At 49.0% G+C, this 19,422-nt stretch overlaps 1 protein-coding gene across 7 annotated transcripts in view; it reads right to left on the reverse strand.

The window, feature by feature from the left end:
- The window catches only part of DENND2B (DENN domain containing 2B), a 421,742-nt gene that overhangs the window by 45,952 nt on the left and 356,368 nt on the right, over positions 1–19,422 (reverse strand). For all 7 annotated transcript variants that reach the window (XM_063944050.1, XM_063944049.1, XM_063944052.1 and 4 more), the window contains 3 exons: positions 17,602–17,786; positions 11,890–11,999; positions 11,043–11,112 (listed from right to left, as the gene is read on the reverse strand). In XM_063944050.1, the coding sequence (XP_063800120.1) occupies positions 11,043–11,112; positions 11,890–11,999; positions 17,602–17,786 (365 nt within the window). The remainder of the gene's footprint in view (positions 1–11,042; positions 11,113–11,889; positions 12,000–17,601; positions 17,787–19,422) is intronic.

Below are 19,422 nucleotides of genomic sequence, written 5' to 3' on the forward strand. Positions count from 1 at the left end.
CTTCGAAGAAGGATCATCATTTCGGCCATTACCTTGGTAAAGACCCGGGGTGCCGTGGACACAATCCAAACGGCAGCGTCTGAAACTGATAATGACAGTTTTGGACCACGAACCTGAGGTACCCTTGGTGTGAAGGACAAATTGGAACATGAAGGTAAGCATCCTTGATGTCCAAGGACACCATAAAATCCCCTTCTTCCAGATTCGCTATCACTGCTCTGAGTGACTCCATCTTGAACTTGAATTTTTGTATGTACAGGTTCAGAGATTTTAGATTTAGAATCGGTCTTACCGAGCCGTCCGGCTTCGGTACCACAAATAGCGTGGAGTAATACCCCTGTCCCTGTTGTAGGAGGGGTACCTTGACTATCACCTGCTGAGAATACAGCTTGTGAATGGCCTCCAATACCGTCGCCCTGTCGGAGGGAGACGTTGGCAAAGCAGACTTTAGGAAACGGCGAGGAGGGGACTTCTCGAATTCCAACCTGTAACCCTGAGATACTACCGGCAGGATCCAGGGGTCCACCTGCGAGTGAGCCCACTGTGCGCTGAAATGTTTGAGGCGACCCCCCACCGCCCCTGAGTCTGCTTGTAAGGTCCCAGCGTCATGCTGACGCCTTTGGAGAAGCCGGGTGTCCTTTAACTGCTCTATAGTCAGTAAAATACTGTCCCTATCCAGGGTATCAATATTTTCAGACAGTGACTCCGACCAAGCCACGCCAGCACTGCACATCCAGGCTGAGGCGATTGCTGGTCTCAGTATAACACCAGTATGTGTGTATATACTTTTTAATGTATTCTCCAGCCTCCTATCAGCTGGATCCTTGAGGGCGGCCGTATCAGGAGACGGTAACGCCACTTGCTTTGATAAGCGTGTGAGCGCCTTATCCACCCTAGGAGGTGTTTCCCAGCGCGCCCTAACCTCTGGCGGGAAAGGGTATAATGCCAATAACTTCTTTGAAATTAGCAGTTTTCTATCTGGGGTAACCCACGCTTCATCACACACTTCATTCAGTTCCTCTGATTCAGGAAAAACTATCGGTAGTTTTTTCACACCCCACATAATACCCCTTTTTGTGGTACTTGCAGTATCAGAGATATGCAAAGCCTCCTTCATTGCCGTGATCATATAACGTGTGGCCCTACTGGAAAATACGTTTGTTTCTTCACCGTCGACACTGGATTCAGTGTCAGTGTCTGGGTCTGTGTCGACCGACTGAGGTAAAGGGCGTTTTACAGCCCCTGACGGTGTCTGAGACGCCTGGACAGGTACTAACTGGTTTGCCGGCTGTCTCATGTCGTCAACCGACTTTTGTAGCGTGCTGACACTATCCCGTAATTCCATAAACAAAGCCATCCATTCTGGTGTCGACTCCCTAGGGGGTGACATCACCATTACAGGCAATTGCTCCGCCTCCACGCCAACATCGTCCTCATACATGTCGACACACACATACCGACACACAGCAGACACACAGGGAATGCTCTGATAGAAGACAGGACCCCACTAGCCCTTTGGGAAGACAGAGGGAGAGTTTGCCAGCACACACCCAAGCGCTATAAATATATATAGGGACAACCTTAAAAAGTGTGTTCCCTTTATAGCAGCTCAAATATTATAAACATCGCCAATAAGTGCCCCCCCTCTCTGTTTTTACCCTGTTTCTGTAGTGCAGTGCAGGGGAGAGTCCTGGGAGCCTTCCTCGCAGCGGAGCTGGGCAGGAAAATGGCGCTGTGTGCTGAGGAGAATAGGCCCCGCCCCCTTTTCGGCGGGCTTCTTCTCCCGGTTTTTTTGGAACCTGGCAGGGGTTAAATACATCCATATAGCCCCAGGGGCTATATGTGATATATTTTAGCCAGAATAGGTATATTACATTGCTGCCCAGGGCGCCCCCCCCCAGCGCCCTGCACCCTCAGTGACCGCTGGTGTGAAGTGTGCGGAGAGCAATGGCGCACAGCTGCAGTGCTGTGCGCTACCTCATGAAGACTGAGACGTCTTCTGCCGCCGGTTTCTGGACCTCTTCTCTATTCGGCATCTGCAAGGGGGTCGGCGGCGCGGCTCCGGTGACCCATCCAGGCTGTACCTGTGATCGTCCCTCTGGAGCTAGTGTCCAGTAGCCTAAGAAGCAAATCCATCCTGCACGCAGGTGAGTTCACTTCTTCTCCCCTAAGTCCCTCGTTGCAGTGAGCCTGTTGCCAGCAGGACTCACTGAAAATAAAAAACCTAACAAACTTTTTCTAAGCAGCTCTTTAGGAGAGCCACCTAGATTGCACCCTGCTCGGACGGGCACAAAAACCTAACTGAGGCTTGGAGGAGGGTCATAGGGGGAGGAGCCAGTACACACCACCTAGTGGTCAAACTTTTAAATTTTGTGCCCTGTCTCCTGCGGAGCCGCTATTCCCCATGGTCCTGACGGAGTCCCAGCATCCACTAGGACGTCAGAGAAAACGGGGGACGCTGCCTGCCGTAATGTGTAAAAAGGGGGACGCTGTCTGCCGTAATGTGTAAAAAGGCACGCCGTCTGCCGTAATGTGTAAACGGAGCTCTACCTGATGTAGTGGCGCTATTGTGCAGCGTAATTTGAATAATGGAGAGGAGACTACTATGCACTGTAGTATGAATTGGCATTATTTTGTGGCCACGCCCCTTCCCCATGAAGCCACATCCCTATATACTTTTTGCGCGCCCCAGGCGCGCACTGCTCCTCTCCTGCCAGAGGAGGGGGGGGGGGGGGGGGCGCCAATGCCGTTTCTTGCACACAGCGCTAAAATACCTAGTTACGGCACTGCTCCCAACTGTCAGGTGTTCCGCTCCCAACTGTAAGGTGTTCAGCTCCTGTCAGGTGTTCCGCTCCCAACCAGCGCCGTAACTACCTATGTGCCAGTTGTGCCTGGCACACAGCGCAGTTACACTGAGGGCGCACGGCCAGCGGCATGTAATGAGTCAAATTGACTCATTACATGCCATCTGTTGTGTGCCGTGCGCCGCGCTGGAGGGAGAGCAGCAGCAGCGCTGGAGTCAGAGAAGGAGGAGGAGGGAGGGGGACTGGAGCCGCAGCAGCGCTATGTCATTGGTAGCGGCGCCGCTGCAGCAGTCCCCTCTCCTTCTGCATTGGCTGCCCGGCGCTGCTGTGAATGCTGGGATGCGGTTCCCTCATCCCAGCATTCTCAGCAGCGGTCAGCCAATGTGGAAGGAGAGGGGAGTGCTGCAGTGGCGCCGCTACCGATGACATAGTGCTGCTGCGGCTCAAGTCCCCCTCTCTCCTCCTCCTCCTCCTCCTCCCCCCCTGCGGCTGCCCGGGATCTCTGCCAGCACGAGGAGCCTGACTGCCAGCGGTAGAGATGGTAAGTATATCTCTCTCTCTCTCTCTCTCTCGGGTGTGTGACGTCAAAAGCCGTCCCTCCATCGTTAGAATCAACGCACACGAAGAGTAACTACAGGGCTGGTCTTGTTTTGCACAAAAAGATTTTGCAGGCGCTCTGCTGCACAAGCGTTTGCACTTCTGCAAAGCGAAAATACACTCCACGGTGGGCGACGACTATGCGTTTGCACGGCTGCTAAAAACTGCTAGCGAGCGATCAACTCGGAATGACCCCCACTGTTCACACGCACTCGGCCATGTCACGCCCATGCAGCACTGGTCACAGCTCCTCCCCTTCTTAGCACAGGCCCTTAAACGTTTTTTGGTCCCAGGCCCATGTGGCCTGTAATCTGGCCCTGCTGACAAGGGAATCTCTTCAGAATGAATTACTAGTTATACAATATAGTTAGCACAAGTGGGTAAAACACAATATATGTAAAGGTTTACAGCTGCTCCTTATAGTTTACAGTAATAGAGGATGTGAGGGAAACAGGAAGGTGGCAAGTGGAACATAATGAAGGAGAATGTCAGTAGAGGGCAGAAGGCGGTCTGTATGGAGTGACCGGAGATGGATACAAGAGGAGTATATTGGAGAATACAGAGCACATACTGTAATGCAGAGATGGGCTGTAGATGGAGCCAGTAGCGGATCTTGCCACGGGCAAGCAGGACTTTTGCACGGGGCGCCGCCTTCCGGAGGGCGCCGTCGCCCTCCGGAGGGCGCCGCACCATGGCAAGATCCACTACTGCTGTGCCCTCCGCTGCCCGCTGTGTCCCCCGGCTGTGTCCCCCTGTGAAGGGAACTAGACGCGTGAAGGGCCCTGGATGGAGCATAGAAGATAATTCACGGTTATTCGCAAATGGCACAGCTGCTGCATTTATGTACACAGCAGCTGTGCAGAATTATGCAAAAGCTGTAAAAAGACGTCCACTACGTGCTTCTCTGATGCGCTGCTGCGTCCAACAATGCAGCATCGCAACCATTTCATGAACAGCGGACTCTCAGGATACTTGGGATAAACAGCAAAAGCACACTGTCGGGGCCGGCAAAGCTGCATCCAAGGAAGCAACCACTGGCATCGCCATGCCCAAAAAATGGGGCCCAAGAGTCCCAATTTCCTGGAATGCTCCCCGTCGCTGCCCCCAAATGCCAGCAGTCTGTCAATCATCACCTCATTCATCTTTCAGCCTAGTTTGTACTGCAGTAAATTCTGTGTATGATGTACTGTAGAGCAGTGGTTCTCACGCTCAGTCCTCAAGACCCCTCACAGGTTACGTTTCCCAGGACTCCCAGCAGGTGCACTGTGTATCACCAACTGTCACATTTTAAAAATCCACAGGTGACCTGGCAAACATGACCTGTGCGGGGGTTCAGGGGACAGAGATTGAGAGCCTGTGATAGAGGAATCCACTCATTGGCCGTTCTCTCAATCTGTTCCCATAAAGCCTCTTGCAATATCATTACCAATAATGTGCAGGCTCTGGGAAATGGAAATGATACAGAGGTCTCATTATGAACCCAGCAATGTGATTATACCAGGTCTGTGTATTACAATGTTAGTCTCCATAGTGATCTATGTAAACTGCAATGAGTAATCCCGGTCATTTGCCAAAACAATGAGAAATGAATGGAAACCACAAACAGAGCTAATGTTCCCTACAATACAAGTCATTTATTTGGTCCCTGTCATGCCCCTTCCCCCACTATGCTGCACATTCGAGGAGGTAATTGGAGACCAACACATTTTCCAGAGATACAAAACTGAACGTTGATAACGTTTTCAGCGCTCATCCCACATATTCCATTCATTACACAGTACAATATAAATATTGTAATAATTAGGGACATAGGGGGTCATTCCGAGTTGATCGCTCGCTAGCTAGTTTTAGCAGCCGTGCAAACGCTATGCCGCCGCCCACTGGGAGTGTATTTTAGCTTAGCAGAAGTGCAAACGGTTGTATCGCAGAGCGCCTGCAAAAAATTTTTGTGTAGTTTCAGAGTAGCTCAAAACCGACTCAGCGCTTGCGATCACTTCAGACTATTCAGTTCCGGATTTGACGTCACAAACCCACCCAGCCAGGCCTGCGTTCTTCCTGGCATGCCTGCGTTTTTCCGCACACTCCCTGAAAATGGTCACTTGCCACCCAGAAACACCCACTTCATGTCAATCACTCTGCGGCAAGCAGTGCGACTGAAGTGCATAGCTAGACCCTGTGCAAAACGACATCGTTCGTTGTGCCCATACGTCGCGCGTGCCTTGCGCTGCATACGCATGCGCAGAACTGCCGATTTTTAGCCTGATCGCTGCGCTGCAAACAAATTCAGCTAGCAATCAACTCGGAAGGACCCCCCATAGTCGGACAACTGTGGATACTCGGATAAATGGTCACTATTGCGCCCCCATTGTGCTACGTCCCTAGGGATGATTTACAAGACCACCCCCACACACAGCATACCAGTAAATGCTCTAATGACACCTGATATCAACAGTTACAGTACCTGTGATAAATATGGGGTACCGCAATGGGCATCATAATGGAACCCACATATGCTTCCTGCAGGCCATTACTAGCAACATGGGCCAAATAAAACTCCAATTTCAAGTCCAAAAAACAAAATCTCTTTTTACAGAATGAGATAGCTGAATCAGCTGCTAGGGTTGGATATTTTACAGAACGTGGCAGGGCATTTCAAACCTGCTAATGGACCATCCATGCAGTCAGCCCTGACTGTGCTATGTACAACACTACGTGTTGATATGCACAACTCCATTATTTTACTCACAGACCGTTACGGGCTTCCTGTTTTTTGCTTATTGATATAAATGCTAGAAAAATGTATTTTGGTATAAATGTAGAGTGTTTCTTTTCTTAAACTAAAGTATACAGTGCCCAGATTTCCCCTGATCCAAAACTCCTTATCTGGCATTTGAGCGTCAGCCAGCAATGTATTTGTAGCCAGATGAAAGCGTGTGACACCCAGATAGATATCTCAACTCCATGATCACTCCCAAGAAAACTCTTTTTTGTTGTAGCTACAAAGTCAGTATGAAACCGGCGCATGAGTCACGGCTCCCAATGGTGAGTATCAGAGTTCAGCTAGGGGGAAGCCATCTGAGACCAGATCTCATTACGGATCCCAATATAAATGATTCACATATTTAACTCTTTCTTTACAGAAACAAAATAAAGGTTCAGAATTATTGGGTTCCATCTGGATTTTACGCATTGAAATACGTACAGTATGTGTGTGGACCATTAACTGAATACACTAACAGGGCCACTGAGGGGTTCCAGCAGATCAGCCTGGCAACCGAATCTGTCCAATTGAGTCAATGGGTTCCATATTTTAAGATTAGCCCTTCGACCACTGGATGAACAGCTTTGTATTAGGGGATTTAAATTATTCCAGAATAGATATAAAGTCCTAGTTCTTCACCAGTATGTCAGCATAAAACAGTAGTGTGCACAGATTATATCTTATGGTTCTTATTATAATGTAAATGTGCAAATTGTTCAATCAGATCTTTTATAAATTAGATTATTTTATTAAAGTTTATCAAATAGATACATACCTGGGAAGCTGAGATCTGAGTTTGGGGCTGATAAAGTGTAGAAGACCCTGTTCTTGTCAGAACTACACTGTAACAGGAAAAATTAGGTCTACGTCCTATTATCTAAGAGTCGCTGAAGGGCTTCAAGTAGATAATATAAGAAAACAAGGCTCTGACATTTATGGTTATGAGACAGATAAACAGAAATGATACAATCGTCTGTACAAAATTGTAAAAACAACGTGAGTTATGTGATGCTTTACAATTCTGGAATCAGTTGCATAAAGTCCGTTGCCATAAACCCACACTGAGAAGTATCTCTGTCTGGAATATAAGTGGACTCTTCGCTATTTACAGCTGCTATCTTGTGAAAAAAATACATTTTTTTTTTAATGTTAAATAAATCATCCTGGTAACCTCTAAGAAGAAACATGAAACTGTTCAACTTTCCTTGTTCCTGTACTTCAAGTGCTATTAAAGATTTATGGTTTACTAAGTCACCGCGGCAACCACAGTTACATGACATATGATTCACTAAGCAGAGTGGCTTTGGAATGCCCCTCTTCTCAGCATGTACATTTCCAGCACAATCTCCCGAACTCATCTTTCCCCTGCCATCATGTGACTAGCTAGGAATACAGAAGGGATGACATGAGGTCAAAAGCAGTGCATCATGGGAATAAGTGGAGTAGTCTCTCCCGCATGCCACGGCATTGTCCATATTTACAGACTTTGTATCAGGGTAAAGGGTAGAGTTGGACTGGGGCATAAAGGGCCCACCGGGCAAATGCAGAGGTAGGGGCCCATACTTAGAGGCTGGGATAACTATTAGAGAGTGCATGGTTTGAGCCCTTTGATAAATATATATAGTAAATACTACTACTACATGCTTGATAATGTCCCAGATGGATAACAGCAACAACAGAGCTGTTCGGCTAAGGTTTTAGGCCTTCGGCCGTTATGGCATTTGCCAGAAATGCCAGATGGCCAGTCCACCCATGGCCTAGAGACAAAGTTCCTAACAAGTTGTACACTATAATAAAATGAGCACTCAGCACCATAAGAATAGTCGTTATTATACATTTTAAAATGTTTTCTTATTTGTTTATTTCAGTCGCTCACTTTGGTGCCCCCTTGTGGTTGTTAACTGTACTGTCAATGCATTTCTAGAATAACTCAAAACAGATCTAAAATAAGACAGGTGTCCTTTGAATATCATAAAATTATTTTTCTGATTGACAATTTTAACAGACATATAAACTGCTCTAATGGCTGGGGGGGGGGGGGGGGGGGTTATACATTGTCTTCTAAGTAAGGGAAGACTTAAAAGGCCAATCCACTAAGGACTCCGCCCTCACGGGTTCCAGACGCAATTTGCAGGATTTTTTCACAGCAAGTTTCAAGATTGCTCTGCTTAGGGGAAAAAAATGTACTATGACAATAACATTCCCTTGTGTCACATCATGAACCCAACAACAGATATAAGAGGCACACACAGTACTGCCCTGTAAATAAATAAAAGAATATCATGCCATAACCACAGACAGAAAACATTGAGAATATATATAGAATTACCCATTATATAATGAAATGCACAGTGATACCTGCAAGCACCCCGCTGTTCCCCTGTTTTGAGCTCCTACAGCCACCAATGAAGGACAAAATGCTGGCAACTTTATTGCTACTGGTCAGCTTGCAAAAGGGAAGGGAGAAAGAGATTGGAGGGGCAGAGAAAATGAGAGATGGGGGAGAGACAGGGTAAGAGAGGGAGAGATGGGAGGAATGGAAGGGGGAGAGAGAGAGAGAGAGAGAGAGATATGAGGGAGAGATGGGAGGATTGGAAGGGGAGAGAGAGAGAAAAAGATGAGGGAGAGGCAGAGTAAGAGAGGGAGAGAGATGGGAGGATTGGAAGGGGAGAGAGAGAGAGAAAGAGAGGAGGGAGAGACAGGGTAAGAGAGGGAGAGATGGGAGGATTGGAAGGGGAGAGAGAGAGAGAAAGATGAGGGAGAGAGAGTAAGAGAGGGAGAGAGATGGGAGGATTGGAAGGAGAGAGAGAGAGAGAGAGAGAGAGAGAGAGATGAGGGAGAGACAGAGTAAGAGAGGGAGAGAGATGGGAGGATTGGAAGGGGAGAGAGAGAGAGAAAGATGAGGGAGAGACAGGGTAAGAGAGGGAGAGATGGGAGGATTGGAAGGGGAGAGAGAGAGAAAGAGATGAGGGAGAGACAGAGTAAGAGAGGGAGAGAGATGGGAGGATTGGAAGGGGAGAGAGAGAGAGAAAGAGATGAGGGAGAGACAGGGTAAGAGAGGTAGATAGATGGGAAAGGGGAGAGAGGTGGGAGGATTGGAAGGGGGAGAGAGAAAGAGATGAGGGAGAGACAGAGTAAGAGAAGAAGAGAGATGGGAGGATTGGAATGGCAGAGAGAGAGAGAGAGAGAGAGAGAGAGAGAGAGAGAGATGAGGGAGAGAGAGTAAGAGAAGGAGAGAGATGGGAGGATTGGAATGGCAGAGAGAGAGAGAGAGAGAGATGAGGGAGAAACAGAGTAAGAGAAGGAGAGAGATGGGAGGATTGGAATGGCAGAGAGAGAGAGAGAGAGAGATAGAGAGAGAGAGAGAGATGAGGGAGAGACAGAGTAAGAGAAGGAGAGAGATGGGAGGATTGGAAGGGCAGAGAGAGAGAGAGAGAGAGAGAGAGAGAGAGAGAGAGAGATGAGGGAGAGGCAGGGTAAGAGAAGGAGAGAGATGAGAGGATTGGAAGGGCAGAGAGAGAAAGAGAGAGAGGCAGGGTAAGAGAAGGAGAGAGATGGGAGGATTGGAAGGGCAGAGAGAGAGATGTGGGAGAGACAGGGTAAGAGAAGGAGAGAGATGGGAGGATTGGAAGGGCAGAGAGAGAGAGAGAGAGAGAGAGAGAGAGAGAGAGAGATGAGGGAGAGGCAGGGTAAGAGAAGGAGAGAGATGGGAGCATTGGAATGGCAGAGAGAGAGATGAGGGAGAGACATAGTAAGAGAAGGAGAGAGATGGGAGGATTGGAAGGGCAGGAGAGAGAGAGAGAGAGAGAGAGATGAGGGAGAGGTAGGGTAAGAGAGGGAGATAGATGGGAAAGGAGAGAGAGGGGGGAAAACTGCCAGAGCTGGGAAATAACTATGACCCAGTGAATGAGGGATCAGTAACACCAGTGAATAATATTCTTACACATACATGTATTGCAGTGGGATCAGCACATCTGTGTTTAGCTCCAAGCCATCATTCACAGAATAACATGACCCCAAACACTCATTTAGTAATAAAATTCTGTTATTTCATATCGGAGATTACATGAGCAGACTGACCCCCACTGTGCAGAATAATATCCTGGTGTTATTGTTCAGACATATTTTACAGCACTGCCGCATTATAATTGCCTGTGTGTCCTATATTATAGCCGCAGTCTATGTCAGAGCTGTGGAACTACAAGTCCTATCACTCCCGGACAGCCAGAGATACACAGGTAGACTGAACCGTATAGTGACTGGGTGTCCGGGTCGGGTGGTCCTCTGTATGCCGAATGTCGGGATCCCGGCGCACAGTATACCGGCGCCGGAATCCCGACACCCGGCATACCGACAACTATTCTCCCTCGTGGGGGTCCACGACCCCCCTGGAGGGAGAATAAAATAGTGTGGCGCGACCGTGCCCGCAAGGGGCTCCTTTGCGCTTGCCACGCTGTCGGTATGCCGGCGGTCGGGCTCCCGGCGCCAGTATGCTGGTCGCCGGGAGCCCGAGCGCTGGCATACCATACGACACCCGTCCGGGTCCGTGTCAGGTCACCCTGCCTCGTTGGAGCTTACTGCCTAAATTCCCAACCACATGTACACTGGGGTCCATTATTTTCAGAGGTTTGGAAGGAAACAAGAGCACCCAAAAGAAACACACACAAACATGGGAGCACATACAAACTCCACACAAATAGATCCCCGGTTGGAATTAAAACCAAGACCCCAGGGCTATGATACAGCAATGCTAACTACTGTTCTACCAAACTGACTATGTTATTTCATGTAACCGTAAAATGCTTCGACTTCCAAGCGAGAAAACCAACATTTACGGAGCAGCATGTTTGGAGAACTAACATCTGTAATACAATGCTTACCAATAATCGCCGGCAATATCCAAACCTTCTGCTGCCATCTTCCCCTGTCAGCATGAAGGAGAAAGTCTCACTGAAACACAGGAAACACACTGTTACATTGTGACAATATCTGCAGGAGGGTACAAGCCAGGAAGAGAGGGTCACAGCTGCTGATTTCAGGCGGAGGAGGAGGAGGATTGGGTCACGCTCTGCAGAACTTTCAGGAATCTCACCTTTGACATGGACTTGGCACAAGAACTTCCAAACTGCAGTGATCCTCTGCCCAAACTGTCACTCACGGGCCCATAGGGATCTGGCTACATGGAAGCACATGCGCAGACTATAATGCCATGCACACACCCAGTGGTGTAACTAGGGGCCCGCAGCCCCTGCGAGCGCTTGGGGGCGCACAGGGCTGCGGGGCGCCCTAGCCGCCGCCACTGATTTCTGCTGGGAAGGAGGGACACGGAGGGCACAGCGCGCGCCTCTCCTGTGTGTCCCTCCTGGGTCTCTGGCGGCAGTGGTGTGTCTGTTAAATGAATGTGTATATCTGCAGATATAGGGTTAAGCCCCCAGGCCGATCGGCAAGGCTTCTCCATCACTGGGGGTCCCTAATACTAGGTATGGGTCCGGGGTGCAGGACCCCATCACGTCGGCACAGGTCGGCTACCCCAGGTCAGCACACGGGTGAAAATTAATAAGGGTTAATAAGAAGCACATAAGTGCTATGTAGGTGAAGTGTGATTAAAATAATACAAAAATATATACAAAGTGATAGGGAAAATCATAAGTGCTAATAAAGTGTTAGGGTGTGCCGACATGTGATACACACACACACACACACACACACACACACCTACCTACCTACCTGTGATACTCAGACACTGGCATCCAGTCTCGGGCATCAGGGAAACAGAACTGGGGAATAGCTTTCAGACGTTCCTCTGCCTCCCGCATCTGCTTTGTGGGTCTCTCTAGCTGTGGATACAGAACTCTGGTTACTGAGACTATAGAGAAACGTGTAACGCAAATAAACCCTTACACAGCTACAGCGGGGAGCAAGTGAGCGGCCATTACCAGAGCGTCAGCGTACCACTACTGGGAGTACACACCATTATACAGCTACAGCGGGAAGCAAGTGAGCGGCCATTACCAGAGCATAACACTACTGGGAGTACACACCCTTACACAGCTACAGCAGGGAGCAAGTGAGCGGCCATTACCAGAGCGTAACACTACTGGGAGTACACACCCTTACACAGCTACAGCAGGGAGCAAGTGAGCGCACATTACCAGAGCGTCAGCGTACCACTACTGGGAGTACACACCCTTACACAGCTACAGCGGGGAGCAAGTGAGCGGCCATTACCAGAGCGTAACACTACTGGGAGTACACACCCTTACACAGCTACAGCAGGGAGCAAGTGAGCGGCCATTACCAGAGCGTAACACTACTGGGAGTACACACCCTTACACAACTACAGCGGGGAGCAAGTGAGCGGCCATTACCAGAGTGTACCACTACTGGGAGTACACACCCTTACACAGCTACAGCAGGAAGCAAGTGAGCGGCCATTACCAGAGTGTACCACTACTGGAAGTACACACCATTACACAGCTACAGCGGGGAGCAAGTGAGCGGCCATTACCAGAGTGTACCACTACTGGGAGTACACACCATTACACAGCTACAGCGGGGAGCAAGTGAGCGGCCATTACCAGAGTGTACCACTACTGAGAGTACACACCATTACACAGCTACAGTGGGGAGCAAGTGAGCGGCCATTACCAGAGTGTACCACTACTGGGAGTACACACCCTTACACAGCTACAGCGGGGAGCAAGTGAGCGGCCATTACCAGAGCGTAACACTACTGGGAGTACACACCCTTACACAGCTACAGCAGGGAGCAAGTGAGCGGCCATTACCAGAGCGTAACACTACTGGGAGTACACACCCTTACACAGCTACAGCAGGGAGCAAGTGAGCGGCCATTACCAGAGCGTCAGCGTACCACTACTGGGAGTACACACCCTTACACAGCTACAGCGGGGAGCAAGTGAGCGGCCATTACCAGAGCGTAACACTACTGGGAGTACACACCCTTACACAGCTACAGCAGGGAGCAAGTGATCGGCCATTACCAGAGCGTAACACTACTGGGAGTACACACCCTTACACAACTACAGCGGGGAGCAAGTGAGCGGCCATTACCAGAGTGTACCACTACTGGGAGTACACACCCTTACACAGCTACAGCAGGGAGCAAGTGAGCGCACATTACCAGAGCGTCAGCGTACCACTACTGGGAGTACACACCCTTACACAGCTACAGCGGGGAGCAAGTGAGCGGCCATTACCAGAGCGTAACACTACTGGGAGTACACACCCTTACACAGCTACAGCAGGGAGCAAGTGAGCGGCCATTACCAGAGCGTAACACTACTGGGAGTACACACCCTTACACAACTACAGCGGGGAGCAAGTGAGCGGCCATTACCAGAGTGTACCACTACTGGGAGTACACACCCTTACACAGCTACAGCAGGAAGCAAGTGAGCGGCCATTACCAGAGTGTACCACTACTGGAAGTACACACCATTACACAGCTACAGCGGGGAGCAAGTGAGCGGCCATTACCAGAGTGTACCACTACTGGGAGTACACACCATTACACAGCTACAGCGGGGAGCAAGTGAGCGGCCATTACCAGAGTGTACCACTACTGAGAGTACACACCATTACACAGCTACAGTGGGGAGCAAGTGAGCGGCCATTACCAGAGTGTACCACTACTGGGAGTACACACCCTTACACAGCTACAGCGGGGAGCAAGTGAGCGGCCATTACCAGAGCGTAACACTACTGGGAGTACACACCCTTACACAGCTACAGCAGGGAGCAAGTGAGCGGCCATTACCAGAGCGTAACACTACTGGGAGTACACACCCTTACACAGCTACAGCAGGGAGCAAGTGAGCGGCCATTACCAGAGCGTCAGCGTACCACTACTGGGAGTACACACCCTTACACAGCTACAGCGGGGAGCAAGTGAGCGGCCATTACCAGAGCGTAACACTACTGGGAGTACACACCCTTACACAGCTACAGCAGGGAGCAAGTGAGCGGCCATTACCAGAGCGTAACACTACTGGGAGTACACACCCTTACACAACTACAGCGGGGAGCAAGTGAGCGGCCATTACCAGAGTGTACCACTACTGGGAGTACACACCCTTACACAGCTACAGCAGGAAGCAAGTGAGCGGCCATTACCAGAGTGTACCACTACTGGAAGTACACACCATTACACAGCTACAGCGGGGAGCAAGTGAGCGGCCATTACCAGAGTGTACCACTACTGGGAGTACACACCATTACACAGCTACAGCGGGGAGCAAGTGAGCGGCCATTACCAGAGTGTACCACTACTGAGAGTACACACCATTACACAGCTACAGCGGGGAGCAAGTGAGCGGCCATTACCAGAGTGTACCACTACTGGGAGTACACACCCTTACACAGCTACAGCGGGGAGCAAGTGAGCGGCCATTACCAGAGCGTCAGCGTACCACTACTGGGAGTACACACCCTTACACAGCTACAGCAGGGAGCAAGTGAGCGGCCATTACCAGAGCGTAACACTACTGGAAGTACACACCATTACACAGCTACAGCGGGGAGCAAGTGAGCGGCCATTACCAGAGTGTACCACTACTGGGAGTACACACCATTACACAGCTACAGCGGGGAGCAAGTGAGCGGCCATTACCAGAGTGTACCACTACTGGGAGTACACACCATTACACAGCTACAGCGGGAAGCAAGTGAGCGGCCATTACCAGAGTGTACCACTACTGGGAGAACACACCCTTACACAGCACCAGCAGGGATCGGGACCATAACTGAGCAGCCATTACCAGAGTGTACCACTACTGGGAGTACACACCCTTACACAGCTACAGCAGGAAGCAAGTGAGCGGCCATTACCAGAGTGTACCACTACTGGGAGTACACACCCTTACACAGCTACAGCAGGGAGCAAGTGAGCGGCCATTACCAGAGCGTCAGCGTACCACTACTGGGAGTACACACCCTTACACAGCTACAGCGGGGAGCAAGTGAGCGGCCATTACCAGAGCGTAACACTACTGGGAGTACACACCCTTACACAACTACAGCGGGGAGCAAGTGAGCGGCCATTACCAGAGTGTACCACTACTGGGAGTACACACCCTTACACAGCTACAGCAGGGAGCAAGTGAGCGGCCATTACCAGAGTGTACCACTACTGGAAGTACACACCATTACACAGCTACAGCGGGGAGCACGTGAGCGGCCATTACCAGAGTGTACCACTACTGGGAGTACACACCATTACACAGCTACAGCGGGGAGCAAGTGAGCGGCCATTACCAGAGTGTACCACTACTGAGAGTACACACCATTACACAGCTACAGCGGGGAGCAAGTGAGCGGCCATTACCAGAGTGTACCACTACTGGGAGTACACACCCTTACACAGCTACAGCGGGGAGCAAGTGAGCGGCCATTACCAGAGCGTCAGCGTACCACTACTGGGAGTACACACCCTTACACAGCTACAGCAGGGAGCAAGTGAGCGGCCATTACCAGAGCGTAACACTACTGGAAGTACACACCATTACACAGCTACAGCGGGGAGCAAGTGAGCGGCCATTACCAGAGTGTACCACTACTGGGAGTACACACCATTACACAGCTACAGCGGGGAGCAAGTGAGCGGCCATTACCAGAGTGTACCACTACTGGGAGTACACACCATTACACAGCTACAGCGGGGAGCAAGTGAGCGGCCATTACCAGAGTGTACCGCTACTGGGAGTACACACCCTTACACAGCTACAGCGGGGAGCAAGTGAGCGGCCATTACCAGAGTGTACCACTACTGGGAGTACACACCCTTACACAGCTACAGCGGGGAGCAAGTGAGCGGCCATTACCAGAGTGTACCGCTACTGGGAGTACACACCATTACACAGCTACAGCGGGGAGCAAGTGAGCGGCCATTACCAGAGTGTACCACTACTGGGAGTACACACCATTACACAGCTACAGCGGGGAGCAAGTGAGCGGCCATTACCAGAGTGTACCGCTACTGGGAGTACACACCCTTACACAGCTACAGCGGGGAGCAAGTGAGCGGCCATTACCAGAGTGTACCACTACTGGGAGTACACACCCTTACACAGCTACAGCGGGGAGCAAGTGAGCGGCCATTACCAGAGTGTACAGCTACTGGGAGTACACACCCTTACACAGCTACAGCGGGGAGCAAGTGAGCGGCCATTACCAGAGTGTACCACTACTGGGAGTACACACCATTACACAGCTACAGCGGGGAGCAAGTGAGCGGCCATTACCAGAGTGTACCACTACTGGGAGTACACACCATTACACAGCTACAGCGGGAAGCAAGTGAGCGGCCATTACCAGAGTGTACCACTACTGGGAGAACACAACCTTACACAGCACCAGCAGGGATCGGGACCATAACTGAGCGGCCATTACCAGAGTGTACCACTACTGGGAGTACACACCCTTACACAGCTACAGCAGGAAGGAAGTGAGCGGCCATTACCAGAGTGTACCACTACTGGGCATACTGGGAGAACACACCCTTACACAGCTACAGCAGGAAGCAAGTGAGCGGCCATTACCAGAGTGTACCACTACTGGGAGAACACACCCTTACATAGCTACAGCAGGAAGCAAGTGAGCGGCCATTACCAGAGTGTACCACTACTGGGAGTACACACCCTTACACAGCTACAGCGGGGAGCAAGTGAGCGGCCATTACCAGAGTGTACCACTACTGGGAGTACACACCCTTACACAGCTACAGCGGGGAGCAAGTGAGCGGCCATTACCAGAGCGTAACACTACTGGGAGTACACACCCTTACACAGCTACAGCGGGGAGCAAGTGAGCGGCCATTACCAGAGTGTACCACTACTGGGCACACTGGGAGTACAAACACATGGCACAGCTGTGTACAGGATAATGATATTAATAGGGTGCATTATATATGGGTGTAATGTTATCAGTGGGGTGTATTATATAAGGGTGTAATGTTATCAGTGGGGTGTATTATATATAGGTGTATTGCTATCAGTGGGGTGTATTATATACTGGTGTATTGTTATCAGTGGGATGTATTATATAAGGGTGTAATGTTATTATTGGGGTGTATTATATATGGGTGTAATGTTATCAGTGGGGTGTGTTATATATGAGTTTAATGTTATTATTGGGGTGTGTTATATATAAGTGTAATGTTATTATTGGGGTGTATTATATGTGGGTGTAATGTTATCAGTGGGGTGTGTTATATATGAGTTTAATGTTATTATTGGGGTGTGTTATATGTGGGTGTAATGTTATCAGTGGGGTGTATTATATATGGGTGTAATGTTATCAGTGGGGTGTATTATATATGGGTGTAACGTTATCAGTGGGGTGTATGATAGATAAGTGGCATAGGGCGTGCTAGAAATGTGGATGGGAGGGTACAGACGGGATGTGGGTAAACCTACGTACCTTGGGGAACTGATATGTCACCTCCGGGATGTATGTGTTTTTGGACGGCTTTTTCTTCATGGAAACCACTACAAAATACTCGAACAGCTCGCGCTCCTGCCACTCGATCAGCTCCAGTTCCAGCGTTCGGTAACTGGGGGCTCTGTTCAGCATGGACTGGATATGTACCAAACGCTGGGTGTGTGCTGGAATGGGATCCAAAGTCAGAATGATGGATACAGTACATCTCTCCTAATCATAATGACGGTTACAGTACATCTCTCCTAATCATAGTGACGGTTACAGTACATCTCTCCTAATCATAGTTATGGTTACAGTACATCTCTCCTAATCATAGTGATGGTTACAGCACATCTCTCGTAATCATAGTGATGGTAACAGTACATCTCTCCTAATCATAGTGATGGTTACAGTACATCTCTCCTAATCATAATGACGGTTACAGTACCTCTCTCCTAATCATAGTGATGGTTACAGTACATCTCTCCTAATCATAGTGATGGTTACAGTACATCTCTCCTAATCATAGTGATGGATACAGTACATCTCTCCTAATCATAATGACGGTTACAGTACATCTCTCCTAATCATAGTGATGGTTACAGTCCATCTCTCCTAATCACAATGACGGTTACAGTACCTCTCTCCTAATCATAGTGATGGTTACAGTTCATCTCTCCTAATCATAGTGATGGTTACAGTACATATCTCCTAATCACAGTGATGGATACAGTACATCTCTCCTAATCATAATGACGGTTACAGTACATCTCTCCTAATCATAGTGATGGTTACAGTACATCTCTCCTAATCATAGATATGGATACAGTACATCTCTCCTAATCATAATGATGGTTACAGTACATCTCTCCTAATCATAATGACGGTTACAGTACCTCTCTCCTAATCATAGTGATGGTTACAGTACATCTCTCCTAATCATAATGACGGTTACAGTACATCTCTCCTAATCATAGTTATGGTTACAGTCCATCTATCCTAATCATAGTTGTGGTTACAGTCCATCCCTCCTAATCATATTGACGGTTACAGTACATCTCCCCTAATCATAGTGATGGTTACAGTACATCTCCCCTAATCATAGTGATGGTTACTGTACATCTCTCCTAATCATAGATATGGATACAGTACATCTCTCCTAATCATAGTGATGGTTACAGTGCATCTCTCCTAATCATAGTGACGGTTACAGTACATCTCTCCTAATCATAGTGATGGTTACAGTCCATCTCTCCTAATGAGTTACTGTTACAGTACATCTCTCCTAATCATAGTGATGGTTACAGTACATCTATCCTAATCATAGTGATGCTTACAGTCCATCTCTCCTAATCATAGTTACGGTTACAGTACATCTCTCCTAATCATAGTTACTGTTACAGTACATCTCTCCTAATCATAGTGATGGTTACAGTCCATCTCTCCTAATCATAGTGACGCTTACAGTCCATCTCTCCTAATCATAGTTATGGTTACAGTACATCTCTCCTAATCATAGTTACTGTTACAGTACATCTCTCCTAATCATAGTGATGGTTACAGTACATCTATCCTAATCATAGTGATGGTTACAGTGTATCTCTCCTAATCATAGTTACGGAACAGTACATCTCTCCTAATCATAGTTACAGATACAGTACATCTCTCCTTATCACACTGATGGATACAGTACATCTCTCCTTATCACACTGATGGATACAGTACTTCTCTCCTAATCATAGTGATGGTTACAGTACATCTCTCCTAATCATAGTGATGGTTACAGTACATCTCTCCTAATCATAGATATGGATACAGTAC

This window comes from Pseudophryne corroboree, chromosome 11 (genome assembly GCF_028390025.1).
Source record: "Pseudophryne corroboree isolate aPseCor3 chromosome 11, aPseCor3.hap2, whole genome shotgun sequence".
NCBI lineage: Eukaryota > Metazoa > Chordata > Amphibia > Anura > Myobatrachidae > Pseudophryne > Pseudophryne corroboree.